The sequence below is a fragment of the Xiphias gladius genome, chromosome 4, assembly GCF_016859285.1.
Source record: "Xiphias gladius isolate SHS-SW01 ecotype Sanya breed wild chromosome 4, ASM1685928v1, whole genome shotgun sequence".
Lineage (NCBI taxonomy): Eukaryota > Metazoa > Chordata > Actinopteri > Istiophoriformes > Xiphiidae > Xiphias > Xiphias gladius.
In genome coordinates, this window is record NC_053403.1 from 24616669 (window position 1) to 24640246 (window position 23578).

Here is a 23578-nt window from a genome sequence, read left to right on the forward strand (position 1 = left end):
AAATTCTAGATTTCCTGGCAGCCCACTGCTGGTGTTTAGAAGCCCACCTTTGAATTCTGTGGAGCTTTTAAAAAAAGCAACAGTACTGAGCTATGGGGAAATATGGGGATTTAGGGGCAAGAATGTGTTCCAGCCAGCATTAGCGCGAGGCGAAAAACACAGCCCTCGCATGTATCTCAGTCGGGAGCAGTGGTCCTAAAAAAATTGAACCTGGCCTCATGAGTTGAGTTGACTGGTGTTTGGTCAGCCTTCAAATTCATCAGTCTGTGTGTGAACTGAAAGTCAGGCAAATTCCAACAGTTGACCAGCCTGCACTATACAACGAAAAGGAATGTGAAAAGCAACTAACGTTATTAAAAATGTTGGCACTGAGATGATCTTATGGTCAGAGAACCAGAAGTTTCACCCTTTAAGTGGCAGCGATTTAAACTAAGCAGTCCTGTGGTCTGACACTGTACCTCACTGGAATACAGAGAAAGCCAAGATATGTGGCAGAGGGATGTCAAATAAACCTTCAAAAGTAGAGACTGCCAGGTTAAATGTGAGCCTGCAGATTTTTGCCGGACAGGACCAGGTAACTACAGAAACTGCTTACCTGTGTTTATCTAAGAACTGCTGTGTGTGTGTGTGAGTGAATGTAGGAGTGTCTGTGCATGTACACATTTTAGGTAGTGTAAGTACAAACAAGTGGCCCTGTGTGTTTGTTTGTGTGTGTGTATATCTGTGCACATGAGCACAGATGTGTTGGTACAGAACCAGTGTTTGTTTGTGTGTGTGTGTGTGTGTAGTAACTGAATGGGGAGTCTCTGGCAGTTCTCCTCCTCCTCCTCTGTAATTGGCTGTCTGTCTCTGTCCTTAGGTGACTCCAAAGAGAACCACTTCACCACAGACAGGGATGAGTACGGAGCCGACACCATGACTGAGATCAGCATCACTGGACGCATCACCCTCAACCTGTGGAGGGTGATGAAGACTGAGGCAGGTGTCCTGACGTGACCTCCACCCCCCTCACACACACTGCTGTCAGCCATCACTGCTCAGTGGTGATGGCTGACAGCAGTGACCTACTTTCTCTCATTTGCCTTGTCTTCCAGGCAGGATTCTCACTACTGTTAGTTTTTGTTTTTTTCTTGCGTGCTACAGAGGGCATCTGTACCATTGGATTTGTTTTTGTTTTTTATATCAAATGTTATTTAAGTCTAGTAAACTATGAAATAAAATATTTGCATTGCATATCAGCAAATAAAAATTCAACATGTGGCACTAAAATTAGTTTTAACTACTACTTTTTTTTTTTTTTTACAGTTTTCACTGTTTTATTTTAGTGGAACCCTTGAGTTTGCATTCTCTGCTGCTGTCTGCACAGTGGAACAGTTTCCAATGCTTTAGGCTGCAAGCTCAGTTGTTGATTTTGTTTTTTTTCTTTTTATAGTAGCCTACAAATGACCAGTAGTAGCTTTCATATACGGCCATATCGCAGCTAAACAGATCCTGGTGTGTGATATGTTGTGGCTGGCAAATGACTGTAAATGATTAGGGGGAATTTTCAGTCATTTCAGACTCATGTCTTGGCCCTGCACCCCAGCAGTCATGGGCTCTGTGTAATATCCTAAAACTAGGGGTTTGGGAGGCCTCAAAGGGTCCATGGTGTCACTAGATGAATAAAAGCATAAGGAAGGAAACACATCTACATTTCTCCTTATTTGTGTTTATTTTTTTACTTTTTTGAAAGGTTCTGTTTTCTTGTGAAATACTGGATACTTTCACCTCCTCAGGTGTCAAAAAAATCCTTCAAAAGAAACAATCCAAAACCGAAATTAAAAACAAAGCGGTCTTTGGTTGACCTGTTCACACAAATGCCATAAACTGGGATTAGTGGCTACAAGTAGTTTCGTTTCAGGGCTCACAAGCCAAAAATGTTAGGACCCACTGTCATACAGTGGTTCATTCAGAGGTGGGATTTAGACAAGGAAAGTCCGGGCGTTACTATGCTGCTTATTATTTTCCACCTGCTTTCACCCAGTATTGTATCAAATGGCTGTTTTCAGTCTGTTCACCACTTCAGCACCTCTGACTTTGATCAGCAACATTAACAAAGGAGTCAGGCTCTGACTGGCTCGTTGGTAATGTTTTTGTATTTTCTCCTCCAGGTGACGTTGAACAACTATAGTTTTGAGAATACGGCTTTCCATGTGCTCCACCAGCGTTTTCCCCTGTACAGCCCCCGCACGCTGTCCGACTGGTTTGACCACAACACCGACTTATACAGGTTTGTGCCGCACACGTCCTAAATGTGAAATGTGATTTATTTATTCTTTTTCTTTTGGATGTTCTGATGATGTTCAAATCACAGAGCTCAGTCTCTATTTTTATCTGAAGCAGCGTGACCTGTGGCTTGGCCAGTACTTTTTGAATCTTTTTTTTCCCCCATTAATGGCCCTAAAATGCTAATGGTATATACTGTATACCATGAACATGATCATGAAGACGAACATCATACTTAACCCATACGTAAATAGCCTACCACATATACATTAAAAAGTGAATGACTGTTACCCTGTCCAGCACTCATGTAATGTGCTTTTGCTTTATCAAGAACCTTGTAAAGATGCGGTCTATAAGAACGTGGTATCACAGTGAATATGCTGATGCGTGTGTTACTGCAGGTGGAAGATGGTCGATCACTACATGAGCCGAGTGTGCGGCACCATGCAGCTCCTGCAGCAGCACGACATCGTCGGCAGAACCAGCGAGCTGGCCAGGCTTTTTGGGATTCAGTTCTTCCATGTGCTGACCCGAGGATCACAGGTACCAACACACACACTTCAAATCATTTCAGCTCTTTGTTCCAAAAACAGTGGTTTTTCAGCCCTCGGACACATTTGGTAATGGACACATCGTGGATTTTGGACATCGATTAGTCCACAGTTTTCTGCTCTGTAGTCTTAAAGCTGTCAGAGAGCTACAGATGGTTCCACTGATGATCCTGGTTCTCATACCAGTAATGTTGATGAGCGAGAGTAGATCCATCCCAGTAGAAAATGATATATTTTGGGATAATGTTATGACTGCTTATAGCTGCACTTGGCAACATTTTTATTTTAACAAATGAATGTGTGTAATTTGAAGGGGTAACTGGTGCTGACGAACCCACAGAGAATTGTCACCCAACGCAGCAGTTCCCCTCAGATTTACAGAGCTTTTGGCTCATTGCTGTAGGTTTAGGGCCAGCAACATTAGTGTTTTGGTTCAGTCCAGCCACCCTCATCAGCCTGGTTTCCAGCTGCAGGAGGCAGCGGTTTTCAGTGAAAAAGCCCCGATAAAAACGCAGTGCTCTACCTAACCAGCACCGAACGACTTCAAGGCAGGTAGCAACCAGCTGGTGAACATAGTGGAGCATTTAGCAGCCCAAGAGCCAGATACTTTTTTCCAGTTGCCCCCGTGTCTGCTGTCGCAGTTATAAGAGCTTTCTAATTTGTCAGCGTTGTTGATTTTCCAGCTTGTTGGGCTGTTAAGTGGCTAAGAATTATTGAATGCTGCTTAAAGTTTATCTGTGGGTTTGGCGTTGTCAATATTGAGGGAGGGACCTCCTGGGCTGCAGTCGGCAAAGGCTATTTGCATTTAGCAGTTCTAGCAACCAGAGTGCTCAATGGATGATGGTATCTCAGTGACATCAGATGATTATCAGGCTTTACCAACTAATTTGCAACATTTTGCTCCACGGGGTTTTAATATGTAATTTCGAGAAAAGATTGAAAATAGTCAATATCATTACTTTCCGCACAGATGCAGCTGCACTGAACAGCTGCGCTTGGATATAGGACTGTTTAGCTGTTGTAATAGTACATTGAATAATAGATTAAATCGATGGCTAGAGACTCAAGCCGTTTTCTCATATGAACTCATGTCTGGAGAATCAGGATGTTGCCCTTTCACACATGTAGCACACAAGAGGAGACTGTCCGTGTCAGACGTGATCTCACCGAGTGGAAGTCGGTTTTAGGCGAGGGGAGGCGCCTGGGTGGAGTGTGCGGGAGGCAGTGTAGAAACGTTATCAACACGCCCACTCTCGCTGTGAATTCTCCGGACAGTGACCTGCTCTATTCTCTCATCGGCTCAATTGGACAATACACGGACTTTCTTACTAGGGAGCTGGCAGGGGTAACGTCTAGATCGGTGCAGGTTTGCGGTGCGTGTGTGAAAGCAGCTTCGAAAAGCAAAGGGAAAAATATGAAAGCAAGAAAAAGGAATAATATACCAGAGAGACTAGTCATTTTCAAAAGGTCTTTTCTGTTTCATCATGCGCCTCATCTTCTCGTCCCTACAGTACCGCGTTGAGTCCATGATGCTACGCTTGGCCAAGCCTCTGAACTACATCGCCGTGACACCCAGCATCCAGCAGCGAGCCCAGCAGAGGGCGCCACAGTGCCTCCCGCTGGTGATGGAGCCCGAGTCGCGCTTCTACAGTAACTCAGTGGTCGTGCTGGACTTCCAGTCCCTCTATCCCTCCATCGTCATCGCGTACAACTACTGCTTCTCCACCTGCCTTGGCCACATGGACAGCCTGGGAACGTAAGGGCCACACACCTGCAGCGCCGAATGAACTCCCCCCACTCCTTGTAATGGAACAGGCATGCTGAGAGCTCTGTATGTTGTTTACAGCTCGGAGCGCTGCAAGTTAGGAAATCTTTCAGCTTTTTTCAACAGGATTATTGTGGTTGCCTAGCAACAGCAGGAGCCACGAACACTTCTTTCCAACATGCATATTTCAACTACTCCGGCATAACAGAAAAGAGTAGTGCCTAGCAGGCACAGACACTGGCTCCGTGGCTTCTAATTCTCAGCACAGTGGAAAGTGACAAATTAGCTCAGGGGATGGTTTGAAATTTTAGCTCTTCAGTTTTGAAACTAGTTTTCTTTTCCAGTAACGTTTTTTTTTCTTTTCCCCAGTTATACCTGACATCTGCTTTTTCTTGCTATATTTGTGTGTAATTTTATCAACATAAATGTCCAGAACAATATAAGAAAACAGCCTCACAACATGTTTTTGAAAGGAGCTGTTTTTCGTTGAATGAGCACTATATAGTTCAAATGATAAATGTTCTGTTAGCATTACTACATGTTTATTTTATTCACAAATGCCGTTTTAATTTAAACTATGCTGGCATTTGTACAAGTACGCCCATTATGTATGTGCGATATTTTAAGACATTGTGGCCTAGCTGCAGTAGGACTGTTAGGTGACAGTCACCGACAAAGGTCAACTCCTAACAACAAATAATGGTCACAAAAAAGATTTTTGCTCTCAACTTCATCACAGGCTTGAAGTTATCCACCAGGAAAGGAGAGATTTGCTCCTATAAATTGGTCACAGTATTTACTTTCAATAGCTGTTTGAGGCTTTAAGAAGTAAATACTAAATAGAAATTCCGAAAAAAGTCACGATTAGAGAAAAGTCAGAGAGGGGGACTATACATTTGTGTAGCAGAACAATGATTTGTCTTCTTTCCTATCCCAGAAATCTTCCTGCAACCCCCCCTCCGCGATCGATTGGTGGACAAAATAATAACTCGATTAATCAGTTGATAATGAAAATGTCTTATCTCTGTCCTTTTAGCCTGACTGTAATTTCACCTTGACTTTTTAACATGTCTTGCCACTCTTTGACCAAATTTGGCACTAATGGATCAACAGCCAGTCCCAGAGCTGTCTGGCTTTTACCTTCGACCAGTACGATGTGGTCAGACCTGCCGTCACTGGCGCAGCTCTGGGGCTCAGTCTTACACACCTTTCAGCCTGTGAGAGAAGAAGCTTGCAGACTCAGCCACGCGGCGTCACACGCAGCGTCACGTTTCGTCAGGTTTGGGTGGTTCAGTGGTAGTTCAGTGAAGATGCTGCAGTGCTGTCAGCAGCCCGGGGATAGCGGGCACTGACGACTAAGGATGAGAATTCATATCCCTGAATGATATTCATACGCATGTGTCTCTGTCTCAGGCCTGATGAGTTTAAGTTTGGCTGCACCTCCCTGCGGGTTCCTCCCGATCTCCTCTACCAGCTCCGCAACGACATCGCCGTGTCACCCAATGGCATCGCCTTCGTCAAGGTACCGCCCCCTCTGACTTGTCCACTTATGAGAGTTCACCAAGGACTTAATGTTGTCCTTGAAAACCACTTGGACCTATCACGAACCGTGTCTCTGAGTCCTCCAGCGGCGCAGATTTATTAAGGGTCATTAGCTGCTGTGAATGCCGAGCACGTCTACAGAAAGCCTGCATCCCTCCATTCATTCTTTTCCTTCATTCACTCATTGCTCCACACTCCCTGGCTCCTGTCCCACAGTCTCATTACATAACACAACACGCACACACACCACCTCGTGGCCACAGCACAGTGAGCACCGGTGTGTAATGAGGTTATTAAAGGGCACCGAAGGAAACCAGGTTCGGTTGGTTTGCCAAAATATCGGCTTCCGTGCTGTTAACTTGGAAAGCAGATGTGAAACAACGGTGTAGTTAGCGAAGACCGCGCATCAGAATGCTGCTCGCTTTGGAGATGTTCTTCATGTCTGTTCTGGGATGTCACCCATCGTCATAGTCATCTGATAACTACGTCACAAGCATGTGCAGGGCACTCCTGCCTCTGAGAAGCACTTCAGTTATTCGCGAAGCTTCCTGCACTGACTTTCAGGAAGACAACTGCTGCTAGGAGTGTGATGTCACTGCTTTATAGCACTGAGTGGCCAAGTAGAAATTAGGAGATACTTCAGTTTTTTGGAGTATTAGGAAAAAAAATGCAGAATATAGCAGCACAAGTGTCTCTGTGTAGGATAACCAATATGATAATTATTGACTGAGATGTCATATGCATAGCAGGTTGTAGGTAAACATTGACAAGCCGGTCGTGTGGCTTCAAAAAATGGATGTATGGTGCCCCTACCACAGAACCACGATGTCCATGGTTCAACCCCCAGGCGGGGAACCCTTGTTGCTTGCCATACCCCTCTCTCTCCCACAATTCTTGTCTCTCTACACGGACATTTCAGTAAAGGCAAAAAGCTCAAAAAAACCCCCCAAAATGTATTTAAAGAGAGAAAGAGCTGTGTAGATTCGTTTTTTCCATCCCTTCACACTGAGTTAAGCACTATCAAGCTGTGACATTTTTACCCAAAGTAATAGTTGTAACAGTTGCATCTCCCCTATTGCCAAAAAGAAGAAGGTTGTGAAGACCTTGTTAATGGAGCGACTGCCTCCTGCACAAGGTCAGTCAGAGCGGTATTTTAATAAGTTGAGTGTCACCGAGCGTTCCCAAAATATTTCCTTCAGCTCCTAACGGGGTAGAACGTCTCCTAAATTTCAGCACAGACAGCAGTTATATCCTAGATTAAGACAGTGGATCAAATTCTTTTACTCCTTAAAAGTAGGACAGAATATGAGGATTTCTCACCAAGGACTGACCATCTAGTCTAACAGCCTCAATAAATACGAGCCAGATCTGTATCACCTGTTGAGGGATAAAAATCAGACGTTTTCACCTTAAATGCCCCACTGCGCCTGTTCTCATCTGTTTGTTCTTTATGTCCAGTCCTCAGTGCGTAAAGGGGTCCTGCCAAGCATGCTGGAAGAGATCCTCAACACGAGGATCATGGTGAAGCAGTCAATGAAAACCTACAAGCAGGACAAAGCCCTCACGAGGCTGCTCGAAGCCCGACAGCTCGGACTCAAGCTCATTGCCAACGTCACCTTCGGCTACGCTGCGGCCAACTACTCTGGACGCATGCCCAGCGTGGAGGTAAGCTCATCAAAAGTTACTGTCGGCCGTCTGCTCCGCGAGAGCGGGGAAGGGGGAGAGAAAGAGGAACTGACATTATTTAAATGATGCCACGGTCTACCAAATCTTGGATCTAGAAAACTCTTGCAAACCTCAGTGGAAAAAGTTAAGACAACAAGGACGAGGACAGCAGCTTTGTTTTGGTTAAGTTTTCAAATTCCAGCTTTCACCATAGTTAAAGCCCTCCGTGCTTCTTTTGGAATGGCTGTTACAACACACATATTTATGAGAGATAATTTTGAAGTTCCACTGCTGTTGTTCTTGCAAGTGATCTGGACCGTGGTTTCCTGGAAGAAGAAAAATGCAAACTTAATCTGTGTGAAACAGACTTTCTGCAAAGCCGTTGCACCGATATCTCTGAAGCCTCGTACCGCAGCATTTGTTCACTGGGGTCTTGTCACGTGTCGTCTCCAGGTTGGAGACAGCATCGTTCACAAAGCCAGAGAGACCCTGGAGAGAGCCATCAAGCTGGTCAATGACACTAAGAAATGGGGAGCGCGTGTTGTGTACGGAGACACGGACAGGTAAGCAGTCAGCGCCGCTTTCTCCACTGTTCCATCGTCAAAGCAGTAGCAAGTAATACCTGCTCTTTGTGACTGATTCAAACTCATGAATCTGCCAAAGCCACAGCCGACACACTTTAACAGTTTCACTCTGCTGTGTCTCTGGGCCTGTGTTAACGCTGCAAGCAGCTCTGTTGATGTGCCACTGTTTTCGCTGATTGCACCTGAGCTCCGACATTCTCAACAATCAAACACGTCCCGGTTTCCCGTCATTATCTGTTTTATTGTTTTGACAACTAGCTCCAAGGCGTTAATCACTTCTCAGGATCGAGAAGGCTGCAACCGCCGCATTTTCTGAGCATTGATTTGGAGAGTTTTTATTCCTGGAGTGTTTCGATTAGAAGAACTGTGATGTTTCTAAACGACAGGAATCAACCTTTTATCTCTTTTGCACTTTGGTAATTAAGCTAAATTGGTTCGGCGGGGAAACAAAAAGAAATCTGGGCCCACATTTATCAAGTGTGTCAGCAGGAAATCAGTCCAAAAATTCTAGACTTCACTCTACATCACTCGTTAACGAACGACTTGCCATTTCTTACTCGCAGCCCATATGCAATTGGAATATCTGTGAATATCATTGAGATTCCAGCGTCATATCTTGGGATGTATAAGAAGGTAACTTTCTTACCCGGTTTAACTTCCTACATTAAGCATGCACATAAAAAGTAGTGCTGTAGTCTGCATTTAAACATTTTTACATTGCCTAACATTTCTTCCTTCTGCTTCGTGGCTGCGGGAACCCTGCTAGTTATCTCACTGACCCCACCGCAATTTTTCCTGTCCTCCATGGGTTGACCGATAATGGGTGTAACTGACAGAGTTAAAAATGAGGGGACCCTGTACACGTGCTCAGTTCAACGCGTGAGAAGAGTCGGATAGAAGCGGCGTGCTGAACAGCCCCCGGGCACCGCTGACTGACTTTGTTCAGCCGACACACTTGTTGACCACTGACGGGTCAGCCGCGTTCCGCTCATCGCCCCGCTCCGTGTGAACGGACTGTGTTCATGGTGACACGTAAATGGACAGAGGTAACGAGCTGCTCTCTGTTTTTGGCAGCATGTTTGTTTTGCTGAAGGGAGCCACCAAAGAGCAGGCCTTTAAGATCGGCAACGAGATCGCTGAGGCGGTGACCGCAACCAATCCCAAGCCTGTCAAGCTCAAGTTTGAGAAGGTGACGCTTCGCCGCAGGACCCACTACACACACACACACACACACACACACGGCAGTCCGTAGTGTCTGTGCACTTTGATTTGGATTTGTGTCAGTCTGTGCCAGTTTTCTTTCTCCGTTAACACGTAGACACGTTTCGAGGTAATAATTTCTGTGTGCGTGTGCGTGCGTGTATCCAGGTGTACCTGCCCTGCGTCCTGCAGACAAAGAAGCGCTACGTGGGATACATGTACGAAAACCTTGACCAAAAGGAACCCGTGTTTGACGCCAAAGGGATCGAGACAGTGCGCCGTGACGGCTGCCCCGCTGTTTCCAAGGTAACAAGCAAACCTCCCTCCCTTCCTCTGTGCTCTACGACAATCGCAGCCGTGCCAGCTTTCTTCCTGCTCTTGTTTACTCAGGCCGCTTCACACGTGTCCATCAGGGTAAAGGGCCCTGGCAGCTCAGGGGGCTGGTATTGTGTTTGGACACGGAAATGTCCCAGCGGTAATCATGCCATTGAGGCTGAGTCTCTGCAGTCATTTCTCATTTAAATATCCAGGGAGTGAACAGCAAGTCAGTCACTTCGTCTCTCAGTCTCCCACGTTTCTTCTCTCGTGTGTTCATTCATTAAATCCTGTCCTCCCCAGATTCTGGAGCGTTCCATTAAGCTGCTGTTTGAGACGCGGGACATCAGCCAGGTCAAACAGTTTGTGCAGCGTCAGTGTGTCAAGGTTCTGGACGGTCGGGCCAGCATGCAGGACCTGACCTTCGCCAAGGAGTACAGAGGCAGTGGCTCGTACCGGCCCGGGGCCTGCGTCCCTGCACTGGAGCTCACCAGGTGTGTATGCGTTGGTGTGTGTAGCTTGTCAGAGAAAGAGCTTAATTTCACTTGGATGAATATATTTGCCTGTTGACTGTGTGTGTGTGTGTGTGTGTGTGTGTGTGTGTGTGTGCGTGTGTGCGCGCGCGCGCGCGCAGCAGAGAGCAGGAGAGAGAGAACGAGCACGCTGTCAACTACAGTTACAGTACTCAGTGTGAATCCAATTACTCCCTCCCCACAGTGCTCATTGTGTGACTGCACTAGCCTGGTGTACAGTACCTGAGTCTGTTGCTAGGCAACCCCGCTCTTAATGGGTGAAAAAAAAAAAATCCGATTTCAGAGACATGGCTAAGAAGGAAATACTCAGCCTCGCTGGTGAGCACTAGTCCAGTTTATCTGCTGTGTTTACCAGTCCAGCAACACATAGAACAACAACGTAGGCTTGTTGCTGCGTTTATTGTAAAATATGAATGACTTGCTGGAGCTGCATTAGCACAGGTTTAAAAAAAAAAAAAGCTTTGCAGCCCAGCAGTTCTGAACAGGTTTGTCACTAGTTTGGATAAGTTTTGTCAAGTCTTTGCATCTTGGTTCATCTCAGGCGTATGATGGTGTACGACCGTCGCCTGGAGCCGCGCGTGGGAGAGCGGGTGCCCTACGTGGTCGTGTACGGGACGCCCGGCATGCCCCTCATCCAGCTGGTGCGTCGGCCCATGGAGCTTCTGCAGGACCCCGGCCTCCGACTCAACGCCACCTACTACATCACCAAGCAGATCCTGCCGCCGCTGGCCCGCATGTTCCAGCTGATCGGAGTGGACGTGTTCAGCTGGTACCAGGAGCTCCCCAGGGTGAGAGGGCGAAGCCGCTGCGATTTTTGTCTCACCTCTACAACATGGAGGCAATGCAGATCAGTGGTGATGATAATTCACTCGTGCAACAACACGAAACCCTTCAGAATAAAAGAACAGGGACGAATCTGAGACGAGCTTGAGTTTGGAGAATTCCTTCTCGATTAATTCACTTTCATGTCCGACTAATAATTGACAGATCAGTTTGCTGGTGAAGCGAGAGAGAGAAAGAAAATGTTGGCCCTTGCTTCCATTCCTGTCAAAATAAAAGCAGACCGACTGTCAGAGGGTTTTTTTCATTCAGTCTATTTAGTGGAGAGAGAACAAAGGACTGCTTCCTGCTGAGGATCGAATGAGACTCATCGAACTGCAGCGCTGCTGCCTCAGTCTTTGTGTCAATACTGAAGTCAGGTTCTGCTCCGACAGAGCACACATGCCATCTGCTGGTAGAGCTGAGGCAGGGTTCATCACAGCAATGAATGTGAGCAAAAATTTTAATGATTTTGTTTATTTACTTATTAATTTATTGGCATTTTGGCCTTCACAGGAAATCTCAACAGTAGAGAGACAGACAAAAAATGCCACATCGTAGTTGAGCTCATGTATGTGAGCTTGCATCGCTCTGCTAAAGCTAAACTCAGCTCGGCAGATTGTTAGATGTAAAAAGAAAATGCTGCAACTTCAAAAACATTAAAGCCTCAATCTGTAACTGGTGTACAGCAACATTTCCCGCCTACATCATAGTCCACATCGTTAGTTCCAGTGCGTTTAGAAAATCCTCAGACCCCGTCACATTTTTCACATTTTTCCATGTTGCAGCCTGATGCCAAAGTAAAAAAAAACAAAACATGTCCACCCAACTGAATGAACGACAGGTGGAGTCCAAACAAGGTGTAGAAACGTCTCAGAGATGATTCGGGGAAATTGGAGGCACCTGAGCTAAACTTCTAGTGTCATAGCAAAGTGTCTGAATACTCATTTCAATGCGATGTTTGTTAGAATTTAAATGATTTTAGCATCAGGCTGCAACATGAGAAAATGTGAAAACGGTGAAGGGGCCTGGATACTTTCTGAATGAACTGTGGCTCCATTGCATCACCACGTAGATTTTACTACACGGGCTACGAATGAGATGTGGACACATGGACTGACGTTTGAGGTGGACACGCTGTAGTCCCTCAGCAGATCACACTGGGCTGTCCAGGGGCACAGAAATACAAGAAGAAAAGGAAACTCAGTGAGAGTAAAGCATCAGTGGTGTTATGATGCCTTCTTTGTCGGTGCCGGTTAAAGTACGTCCCTTGTCTCTCTGCAGATCCAGAAAGCGTCCTGCTCCTCCGCGATGGGTGGAGAGGAAGCGGGGAGGAAGGGAACCATTTCTCAGTACTTCACCACGCTTCATTGCCCCGTGTGCGACGAGCTGACCCAGCTGGGCGTATGCTCGCGGTGTCGTGCCGAGCCCCAGCGAGTTGTTGTTACACTCTACCAGGACATAAGACGGTGGGAGAGTCAGCAAGACCAGCTGCTGAAGGTGAGAGGCTGGAGCTGGGTGGGAACTCAGAGTGCAGCCAGACCCCTGGGTTGAAGTTGGATATAAATATTGCCTGAAAAAAAAAAAATTTGTCCGATTTTTTTTTTTTAAAAAAAAAACCAAGACCTATTTATTTAAAATTTTTTTCTTTTTCTTACATCTACTCCTTCCTTCTTGAAAAATAAAAAGAAAGAAAGAATATGATTTTTTTTTATTTCAATAGTTTCACTGAAAGGTTCATTGTCAGTGTACGTTCACTGAGGGTTTCCTCATCACACACGTGCAGTTTGCATACTGGACCATGACTGGCTGCAGGTACATTCAGGTGTTGGTCAGATGTCGAAGCTGAGCACAGACAAGCTTTGGTTCTTCAGCAGATGAATGTGAAAACAATTCTGCACAAGTGAAGGAACAATAAGGTGCTATGTGTAGTGTTTGAGGACATTAGCACAATAATAAGCCAAAAAAAGCGGATCTGGAAGCCTCCTTCACCCTCTGTGCTGCTTAGGTCAGATATGAGTAAGAGTCTGCTTGTGTGCATTTTGAGAAACGAAGCACTGCACTTCGCGCCTTGTGTCTTCTGTCTTAACAGTCGTGTGGAGATCTGAGGATATGAAGGTGGGGAAGTCTCCACTGTCCGTCTTGTATCGGACAACAAGGGCCACGTCCTACCAGCATTTTTGTCAGCTCATACCTGCTTTACTGCCTGTCCCTTCTTGGCAAAGTTCCTCAGTTCTTCCAACAATAAACGTTTTTAAGCTTTATTGATACCGACCTTTGACCCGGTCTCCGTGGGCTGTTTTGACAGCCGAATAGAGAAAGCCACGGCAGAACTGCGATTTCACTTGGAGATGAAAGGGCAGGAGAGGTTAGGGACTTTTCTACAAAGTAAATAAAGAAAATGTCAAACGTAGCTCAGCCTCTGGAGTCACTCGTCTGCGCTCACCCTGCACTCATCGTATCTGTGTGTTTTTGTTTTTTTTCTCCAGGTCTGTAGGAACTGTAGTGGCTGCGCAGACCGGCAGGTTCCCTGTGTGTCCCTGGACTGCCCCGTCCTGTACAAGCTGGCCCGGGTCAACAGACAGCTCTCCAAGGCCCCCTACCTCCGACAGCTGCTGGAGCAGTTCTGATTGGCTCCTGAACCCCGGCGCTCCCCGCTGATTTGGTGCTAATCGTCGCCCCCCACCGCCTTTCACCCCATCTCAGTGTTTGATTGTCCATTCAGTTGTAATAGTTTAAATGGTGCTTCGATTGAACCCTGTTGGGTTTTCATTCTGTCTCGTAACTGTTATTTGTTATACAAGTATTTCTCTGCGTGTGCAGACTGTCTGGTTTGCGCCTCCTGTGGGGAGGCTGTGTGGGGAGTGTCCCTCCCCCCTAGGGCCCGTGTTTGTCTTCATGCTTGTTTGCTGCCATCTCCATTAGCTGCTATGGGCTGAGTGAAGCTGAAGTCTTTGGTGACACAGCTACAGACTGCCTGTCATGGAACTACGTGCAGTCCAATCGAGGATGACTTGTTGTGTCTTGTATGCGCTGTAGCAGTTTGAAGTCATTGGTTTTTAAGGAGCTTCTTACAAATCTCAAGACGACCTACATTCAAACCACTAATCCACTTTTCTCCATTTTTATATGACGATTGCAGTCTTGTAAATACTTCCTGTATAGCTCCATCTATAATCTCACTGAGCATTAGCACCAGAAAAACTAAAGCGCCGGCCACGAATGCAATCAAATCTCTTTTCAGGCGTTCTGTTAAAGGATGCCATTTTTCATTCAATTAACCTTGATTGTATTGATGTCCATTTTGGCAGATTTGACACTTCATACTCTACAGAGTGTGGAAACTGGAAACATTTTCAGTTTTTTTTAAATCTGGGACTGTTGCAATACTGTATTTTGATAATTTATGTCATGAAGAGTCTATTATTTCCTTGTGCATATACATGTAGGGTTTTGTGTACGTTTCCAATTTTATGTGCAAAAAAAAAAAAAAAACAACTGTCAAAGTCAAGATCTGATCTTCAATTCCCCATACAGCTGTACACAGGGTCTGTGTATTTGTATAAATGTAAAAAATGATGATAATGAAGGTGTTTTTTTGTTTGTTTTTAATGGACATTGCTGTGGGTGGAGGTTTGAGATTGATATAATAAAAAGTCAATGTATTTAAACATCTTTCAGTTTTTTAAAAACTTCAAAAATCACAATAACAGGTGATTTAGAGAACCACAAGCCACGTCACACAATACAGTACAAAAAAAACACTCGAAACCAAAAGATCTGATCTTTACAAAAGTGCAACACAAACACTTCATTCAAATCTTAAACAAACAACTCATCATCACACATTCACTGCAATAGTGCAAAATTAAATGACATTTTCCAGTTTTTGGCAGAAGGATGGCATGATGATGAAGAGGGCGCACGTCCCTGGTTCAACTCATTCGCTCTGCTCATGCGTGCCTGAGCAAGGCACTGAATTCCAACCAGCCCTAGGGCTTCTGTTCTACAGCCTACCCTGACCTTTGACCTCACTGTGGAAGGGGCCAACACAGAATCCTTGACATTTACACAAATCTATGGTGCAGCAGTGGCGTTCAAAATCTTATCCTTCATCATCCAGCAGGAGTCCAAAAGCTCGAGAAGACGCTGACGAATCTTTGTGCAAACTTTTGTGTCCACATAGTGCATGTTCTTCTGAGCTGCACCATTCAGACAGTCGCCAGTGTTGCATTCACTGCACTGTAAATGATCAGAACCGTACGTAAAAACTTGCAGGTTCTGAACAACAAGTGAGAACAGACAGTTAAGTGAGAGATCAACTGCACTTGGGAGTCGCAGGAGGAGGAGAGTTCAGTCTTTCTTCTCTCTTTCAAGAGAGAGCAGCAGTTTGCGTCTGGGGGAGTCTCCTACCAGAGAGAGGATGTCTGAGAACGAGGCTCCGCCTGCAGGCTCGGCCACCTGGGTGTTGGAGGCAGCGGAGCTCCCTGTTAGACCGGTGACCTCAGGGGATGAGGAGGCCTTACTAGGTGAATTAACGAGACTGGCCGTGTCATCCATCTCAATGACCTCAAAGTCTGCGTCGTTCCACTGATCAGCCTCATTGTCCGGCTCCTCCTCCTCTTCGTCGTTGGCTCCCGAGTCCAGCAGTGCTTGACGGAATTCGCTGTCGTCGGCTTCAGGTCGGCCCCTGGTGCGGGGCTTCCTGCTCTGGCTGCTGGGGGCAGAGGCCAGCTTGTACATGACCGGGAACAGGATGGAGGTGAAGGTAGCGGTGATGAGCGACAGGTACATCAGAAGAGGCTGATCCTGGAACTCCCCCAGCAGAAAGCCCAAAAGAGCAGGCAGAACCATCTCACCCAGTGCTGCACCCACCACAAAGACTGCTGCTGTATGGCCCGTCACTGTGGTGTACTGCTCCACCCAGGAGATGCCACTGGGGAAGGTGGTGGCCATGGAGGCTCCATAGAGACCCGTGCAAACCCACAATGCCGCCTTCTCCCTGCTGAACAGGCAGAGAAGCAGAGAGGAGACAGTGGAGCCCACCAGGCTGAGCAGGATCAGGGTGCCTGGGTACACGCAGGCTGCAAAGAAGATGGCCAACCCCCGACAGGCAGCAAACGTTGCCCAGAACAAAGAGTTCAGCCCGGCTGCCTGGGACTGATGCATGTGTGCATAGTCCTTGGCGAAGGTGAAGATGAAGGAGCCGTACGCCACCTCAGCACCTACGTAGGCAAAGAAGAAGAAGAAGAGCAGGGCGACGAGAGCCACGTGATGTTTGGCCACCAGGGGCTTTCCCGACAACGTGCGCGCTCTGTCACGTGACATGCTGCTGCGAGTGTAGAGGACGAAGAAGAGGAAGGAGGTGAGAAAGACAAAAGAGCCAATCACGATGTAGGCCCACATGGATTTGAGGGTGCTGCTCCTGCTGTGGACGTAGCGGATAATTGTATAAGCTTCAGGGGCTTTGGTGACCGGTTCTGTGGTGGCAGGAGGTGTGGAGTCGCTTGGTATGGTTCCCATGCTGCTTTTCCCGTCTGGCCCAAACAGCAGCTTGGCTATGATTGGAGACACGAAGGCCCCAGCTGCAAAGCTGAAATGCAGAGCCTGCATGTGAGGGCCTGCCTGCTCGCCCCATGTGTTCAATATGAGCACGTTACCACCTGACAGAAAGAGGAGAAAGACACGGATTATAAGACAAGCCACTGTTAACATCTATCATGGTGACACCGTGGGAACTACTATATGCTGGTGTCCTGCATTGACAACACATTTCCTGATCCAAAAACCTTCCCTGCCTCTGATGAACACCGGAAAACGTTGACTAAGTTGCTACAGAAATGTTCAAGTATAAAAAGACAGAGATCAGCAGGTATCAGAGGTTCATTTTTAATAATGTTAACGCAGAAATGAATCATTGATACCCTCAAAGTAATAGTTTGTGGATAAAAGTTGGTGTGTTTAATGAGCGGCAAAGATAGTACAAAGTGTTGTGTGAAATATTACACAAATTAAAGACATATACAGTGCGTTCAGAAAGTATTCTGACCCCTTCACTTTATCGTGATATAAATTTAATTTTAAATGGAAAAAAAATGCTGTTTTTACCCATCGATCTACACTCAATAACCCATAATGACAAAGTGAAATAATGTACAGACATTTTTGCAAATTTAAAAAATCAAAAATCAAAACCTGAAATCTCTAATTTACAAACGTATTCAGACCCTTTGCTGTGGCTCCAAGCTGTGGTCAGGTGCATCCTGCTTGCTTTAATTATCCTTGAGATGAGTCTAGAGCTTGACTGGAGTCCACCTGTGACAAACTGAATTGTTTTGACACAGTTTAGAACGAACACACCAGTGTATATAAGGTCCCACAATTCTCACTGCATGCCAGGACAAAAACCAATACAGAGAAGTCCAAGAACTCTCTCTAGACCCCTGAGATAAAACTGTGACGAGGAAGAGATCAGGGCAAGGTTGTAAAACCATATCTAAAGCTCTGAGTCTTCCCAGGAGAACCGCCGCCTTTATAATGGTGAAGCAGAAGAAGTATGGAACCACCGGGACTCTTACTAGAACCGGCCGTCCAGGCAAACTGAGTAAACAGGCAAGAAGGGCCTTGGTCAGGGAGAAGACCAAGAACCCAAGTCTCACTCCAACAGAGCTTCAGAAGTCCTCTACAGAGATGGGAGAACCTGCCGGAAACAAGACCATCTCGGCAGCACTGCATCAGTTTCTCTGCCTTCATGGTAGATTGGCTAGACGGCATTTAAAGGACTCTGAGAGCATGAGGAAAAAAGAGTCTCTGGTCTGATGAAACAAAAATTGAACTCTTTGGCCAGAACTCAAACCACGATGAGCATCGCTCATCACCTGGCTGATACCATCCCTACGATGAACCATGATGGGGGCAGCATCAGTCTAGGGATGGGAGGGATGAATGCAGCAGGTCCTTGCAGAAAACCTGCTCCACAATACACGTGACCTAGGACTGAGACGATGGTTCACCTTTTGGCACGACAATGACCTGAAGCATACAGCCATTAAAATGATGCTGGAGTTGCTTTGGGACAAGTGTCTAATGGTCCTTGACCCGGCCAAAGGCCAGACTTCACCATAGAACGTCTGTGTCTGACAGAGCCTGAGAGGATCTGCCAGGAAGACTAGGATTAACCGCCTTAATCCAGGTGTGTAAAGCTTGTAGAAGTTACCCAGGAAGACTCAAAGGTGTAACTGCTGCCAGAGGGGCTTCTACAAAGAACTGAATTAAGGGTTTGAATACTGTCATAAATGAGAGATTTCAGTTTTTAATAAATTTGCGAAAAATGTCTAAAAATGTGTTTTCACTTTGTCGTTACGGGTTTATCGAGTGTAGGCTGATGAACAAAATCCATTTACAATTAAATGTACAACACAGTAAAGTGCAATAGGTGAAGGGTTAAGAATACTTTCTGAAAGCCACGGTATCTTAGTCCAAAATTCAAAACCGTATGAACCCCAAGTGGCCCACTCAAATTATCCCTGACCTCACGCCTTTCACTGGTTATTTTCCTCTGCAGCATGTGCAGTTTCTCTGTGATGACTAAGGCTATGGTCATTACCAAACAGAGTGTACATGTGTGTGGATGTGGATGAATAGACAGACCACTGAGGTTAAAGACATAGAATGCTGGCTCACTGTGGATTGTTTGGGGCTTACTTTACATTGCCATCACAAATGGCTAGCTTAAGCAGAACCCCAGTAGCCCAGTAAGGTCAGTGAGGATGCATTCATGTTAGCAGGGAACTCCTGAATGGAACGGAGGCGTCATTAATGTTGGTATTTACACCTGTGCTTTTCGTGCTATGACAAGTCACAATGTCTGCTGTCAAAAGACAGATCCGTACAAACCTACTGCTGAATGTGATCATACTAATAATATGTGGAAGTGAGATCAGTAACAACAATTGGTGCTAGCCTGCAGCTTTTCCCCTAGGGACAAACCTAACCACAGTGACATGTAACATCAGTTACCACAGCACGATGTCTTCACGCTATTAGTTTTGAAGAGTTAGGGAAGTTACTTGTGAACATAGTTCAGTATTATGAGAGAACTAATTAAAGGGCCTTCACACGAACGCAGGTGTTTTTTGATGATCCCCATCAATTAGACCTCATTGCAGGAAAGTTTCCTGAGGTCAACGAACTCCATGCACTACAATAGGCCTTTTTCACGGCAGACATTTTGAATTGTCATTACAGGAAAAGCACTTGTAAAACAAATTTCATCCGCAAAAGCTCAATTCCATCAAGTTTCCCAGTAAAGGCCCCTTCCCGCTGTGAGCTTTTAGGCCGACTGAGACGTACGTTGAGAGTAATGAGAGAAATGTGGTGACATTTGAGGTCGTTAGTACAAAGCGGTGATCTGAGAGCTCACTGTGAGACACGTACATCGATGGCTGATTGGGAGCTTTGACGACCAAAGACGGCCTGTGGCAAAATTCAGTGTCAGAAATTTAGAATCAGCTCCTCAGTGTTATGCCCTTACGCCCCATGTCGTCCTAGTCAGAATATGCCATGGAATGAAGCAAAATACACTGGACAAATTTAAGTGCCGTATTTGTTTTAGGAGTTTAGGAAAAAACACACACACACACACACACACACACACTTTCCCTAGCCTCAAACAGTTCCACGATCTCCTTCTCCTCCTCCTCTTTCGTGCCCGCAGCTTGGTTATTGTTTGCAGAGTGGCAAAAGTGAAAACGCGTGTGAGGGTGTACTGCGTGTGCAGGATCCTCATTAAAGAGGCTAATACTCAACCACTAGCTATATGTTTTCCAACACGGCAAGCAAAGCTTGTAGTATTCGGACATGTATTAAGTGCTGTCTTACCTGTATCCAGAACACCCATAGACATCCCAATGCTGGACATGAGCCCGGTGAGGAACAGAGCCTGCTTACAGAAAGGGATAGCACACATTCCAAACGCCGTGACCAGCATAGAAAAACCTGGAAGGAGAGATAATCAGGGTCTTTATTTTAGCAGAGTAGGTCCAAAGGGTCAGAAGAAGTGTGATGTAAACCGAGCGGACGTGCAGACTATAGACACCTGTCACAGTGTGGCTACGCACGGTTGTAAGACATAGACTACCACGTTGGAAGACTGACAAAAATGGATAAATTCCTCATCCTATCACAGCCTGAAAATCAGACGGCATCTCTGCCACAAACCAGAGCCCGTACAGTTTTACAGAGAAGAAGTGGTCGATCCAACAGGCAGCTGGGATTTGCAGGAATGGGTCTGGGTATGCAGCGGGGACCCTCAACACCCCTTACACCAGCACCATTTGCAGCTGCGGTACAGTGTCTGTAGAAAATACATACAATCAACACATTTGAAGGAAGGGTTACCTAGCAGGAGGTGGGGGTTCATGCAGTCGAAGAGAATGCCTCCTACGAGGGATCCCCCGATGTATCCCGCAGAGCGGCCGACGAAGATGTAGGAGATGTTGCTGATGTTCTTCTTCACATTCACGGCCAGGTCCTCGAAAGTGGGACCGAGAACTGAGATACTCATCCCCTAGAAACACAAGAGAACGCTTTCAGTGGTTGTTACAACAAGTTTATGTGACTGGCTCTACTCTTTGAAATATCGTTCAGCTGTGAGCTTTGCTGCATTCAAGCAGTAATTTATCCATGAAGTGCTGATTTTTCAGTCTACACTTTCCCTCCTTCCTCTTAATGACTAACTACATTAACCAACCCGGCCTATACCTGTTTCAACGTATATGTGTAAGGGTGCGGGTCACGGCAATATCGGAGGTAACATGCTAAATGGGCATGTCCCTGACCGTTAAAAGCTAAATACAGGCTACTCTTCACGGAGAAATTGGCATCTCTGTCCCTTCTATGATGAGTGTCTCACTGTACAAACACTGAAGGTCAGTGCATAACAGAAGATCTCCAAAGAAGCCCTGAGGAAGTCACACAATCGGACCTCTACCGATCACATTTTCTACTCCTAAAGCTGTTTGCTAAACTTTACTGTACATGTAGAGTAAGAATCAGAGAGACATCACGTACACAGGTCTGTTGTTGTCCTCTCGTGCACTGAAAAAGACAAAAGGGGAGATTTTTTTTTTCCTTTTAACGACCACTGTGCTGCCGTGGACTTTCTGAAAAGACCGACAGGGAGGGGCAGCTCCCTTATGTCCATGACGTGTACCTGAATGACTGTGAAATAACTGTGCGTACACACGTTTTTCCCAACCTGAATGAAGTACGCAGACGCTCAGGTGTATGCTGATGGATTTCAGTAATCTGATGTGGATACAGTGGCTGAAGAGCCAGTTGGACAGCTTTGTAAATCCTGTCTGTGCAGGATACTGGAGCACTCACTTCTGACTCACTGCCTGCACATCACAAGGGGTCTGTTGTTCACTGATAGGTTGACTCTCAGGCAGCAGTGGCGCCAACTCTTTCAATAAAGGTGTCACTGACCAGTCGGTTGATATAGACGTCTTTTTTCGTTAGACCTGTGTAACAAGGTACAACGTGAAAGAGTGGATACAGGTAATCCACATGGGTCAGAATGCTGCCCATGATACAGGAAGGGGCCCATCAGAAATACCCTGAAAGCTGTTATCTATTCAGGGAGGGTGCAAGTCAAATTAAACCGAATACTCGGGCTGTGGGTTAATACGAGCAACGTAGCTTGTGCCACGAAAGACTATCTCGCGACGACGCCTCGTTGTAGTCCTGTTTTGCTCCCTTCACTCTGAAGAGCTGTTGGCTATGCTAACATCTGAATAACCTCGGCCCGTTAACGTTAGCTAGGTAGCCTAACGCACCGCGGGCGACGCTAGTCCCTACACAACTTGTATTTAATGTAGAGAAGGCCCGAGGAGACGCGCAGGCATTTCATCCTTCCATAAAACCACACACGGACTTTAGCTACCGTGCCCTCATTCGCTCCCACATTTACCAATCCCAGGAAGGAGCCACAGAGCGCCAGGGTGACGATCCAGCGGCCGCACGTCCCATATTCGCCCCTTCCTCCGCCGACCACCTCCACCCGGTCGTCGCATCCCGCTTTCGTCGTCCTCTTGACCGCCTTCAGCGCACTCTTCAACCCTCGCCCGGTGTCCTTCCTCTTGTCAAACAGGGTGTCCTCCTCTTGGTCGTCGTTGTCGTCGTTGTCCTCCATGCTGGCAAACCGAACGTGCTTCTTTTTCACGACGGTCTCCCGTGCGGCGGACGAAGACATACCTGTCAGTTGGTTACTACGACTGCGGGGAGTGATGCCGCGCGGTCAGGCTGCCGTTGACGAGCGAGTAAACATCTACAGGCGACCGATAACGGGCCTGCTCCCGTTCTGGCGCTTCCTGCTTGGAGGTTTCTCGGGACTAAGACGTTAGATTGAAGCCCGTCATCGTTAAACACGCCGGACGGCTCAGAGAATGACAGCGGACTGCCCGGGATCCCGTATGTCAACAGCGAGCGTACGGCTGCTGGAGGTTCGCAAAGATCGTCTATCACAAGAGGGGGGGGCTCACTCGGTGTTTTTTTTGTTTGTTTGTTTGTTTTGCTTTTTTGTTTTGTTTTGTTTTGTTTTTAAAGTCACCCACCTTGCGAATGACGCCAAAGAGCAGGACCATATCCAGAATCCCTTTTAATTCACGTATCGTTCATCATTTAACTACAGCAGGGGGACTTCGACCGCAGTAATCGGCGGGTTTAGCTACAGCGTTGACCGCTTTGGTTGAGCACGTCCTACGTTTCATCCCCATAGTCGACGGACCAGAGTTTTCTTCTCTGTCAGCAGCTCATTGCCATAGCAACTCTAAAACGACCGCGAATATTCATGCACCACTCCACCCGTCTAAGGCGATAAAAACTCACTGACCACACACCGGTGCCTGACATCAGTGATGCGGAGTTAGTCGACCGTTAACCCGGAGATAACGGTGCAGTTTCTGCAACGTAGGGCCGCGTGTCACAGACCCGTTCCGTCCACACGCTGTCACGCTTGTTGACGTTCTGAGTGTCCTGAACCCAGAGCAGAGTAACGCGTCTCTCCTTCTTTCCGCTTTCTGATCCAGCTGACGCGTTAGAAGTGGCCCAGGCCCACAGGAAGTAGCAGCCACCGGGCGAAGCATCTGGAGAAAATGGCGGCCTCTAGTGTGTCCTAACTGGGGATGTAATAAGAGAGCTTTCCCTCCAGTGGACCATACCCCGAGGTAAAAGGGGGTGGAAGCAGTCACTGTGCGCTTTCACATAGGGAGAGTTTTAGTTTTACAAATGTAACATTTGACGGATTTTCTTTTTTGGTAAAAATAAATAATAATAATA

The 23578-nt window shown here is 46.5% G+C and overlaps 2 protein-coding genes across 11 annotated transcripts in view; one reads left to right on the forward strand and one right to left on the reverse strand.

The window, feature by feature from the left end:
- The window catches only part of rev3l (REV3 like, DNA directed polymerase zeta catalytic subunit), an 84802-nt gene extending 69892 nt beyond the window's left edge, over positions 1-14910 (forward strand). For all 3 annotated transcript variants that reach the window (XM_040125547.1, XM_040125545.1, XM_040125548.1), the window contains exons 20-32: positions 860-978; positions 2151-2269; positions 2667-2808; positions 4328-4572; positions 5995-6103; positions 7582-7788; positions 8242-8351; positions 9447-9561; positions 9741-9878; positions 10191-10381; positions 10962-11208; positions 12524-12739; positions 13729-14910. In XM_040125547.1, the coding sequence (XP_039981481.1) occupies positions 860-978; positions 2151-2269; positions 2667-2808; positions 4328-4572; positions 5995-6103; positions 7582-7788; positions 8242-8351; positions 9447-9561; positions 9741-9878; positions 10191-10381; positions 10962-11208; positions 12524-12739; positions 13729-13869 (2099 nt within the window). In that variant the 3' untranslated portion in view covers positions 13870-14910. The remainder of the gene's footprint in view (positions 1-859; positions 979-2150; positions 2270-2666; positions 2809-4327; positions 4573-5994; positions 6104-7581; positions 7789-8241; positions 8352-9446; positions 9562-9740; positions 9879-10190; positions 10382-10961; positions 11209-12523; positions 12740-13728) is intronic.
- On the reverse strand, positions 14856-23339 carry mfsd4b (major facilitator superfamily domain containing 4B). 8 transcript variants are annotated; one of them, XM_040125553.1, is made up of 5 exons: positions 21626-22196; positions 21311-21337; positions 20639-20807; positions 20120-20236; positions 14856-16902 (listed from the first exon to the last, which is right to left on the reverse strand). In XM_040125553.1, the coding sequence occupies exons 3-5, from the start codon at positions 20802-20804 to the stop codon at positions 15593-15595; spliced, it is 1593 nt and encodes a 530-aa protein (XP_039981487.1). In that variant the 5' UTR covers positions 20805-20807; positions 21311-21337; positions 21626-22196; the 3' UTR covers positions 14856-15592. The 8 variants fall into 8 exon arrangements, with proteins under 8 accessions (XP_039981487.1, XP_039981489.1, XP_039981483.1 ...); XM_040125551.1 differs by lacking the exon at positions 21311-21337 and adding an exon at positions 23140-23339 and having other exon boundaries at positions 14857-16902; positions 21626-21762; XM_040125550.1 differs by lacking the exon at positions 21311-21337 and adding an exon at positions 23133-23339 and having other exon boundaries at positions 14857-16902; positions 21626-21762.
- Positions 23340-23578: the final 239 nt, after the last annotated feature.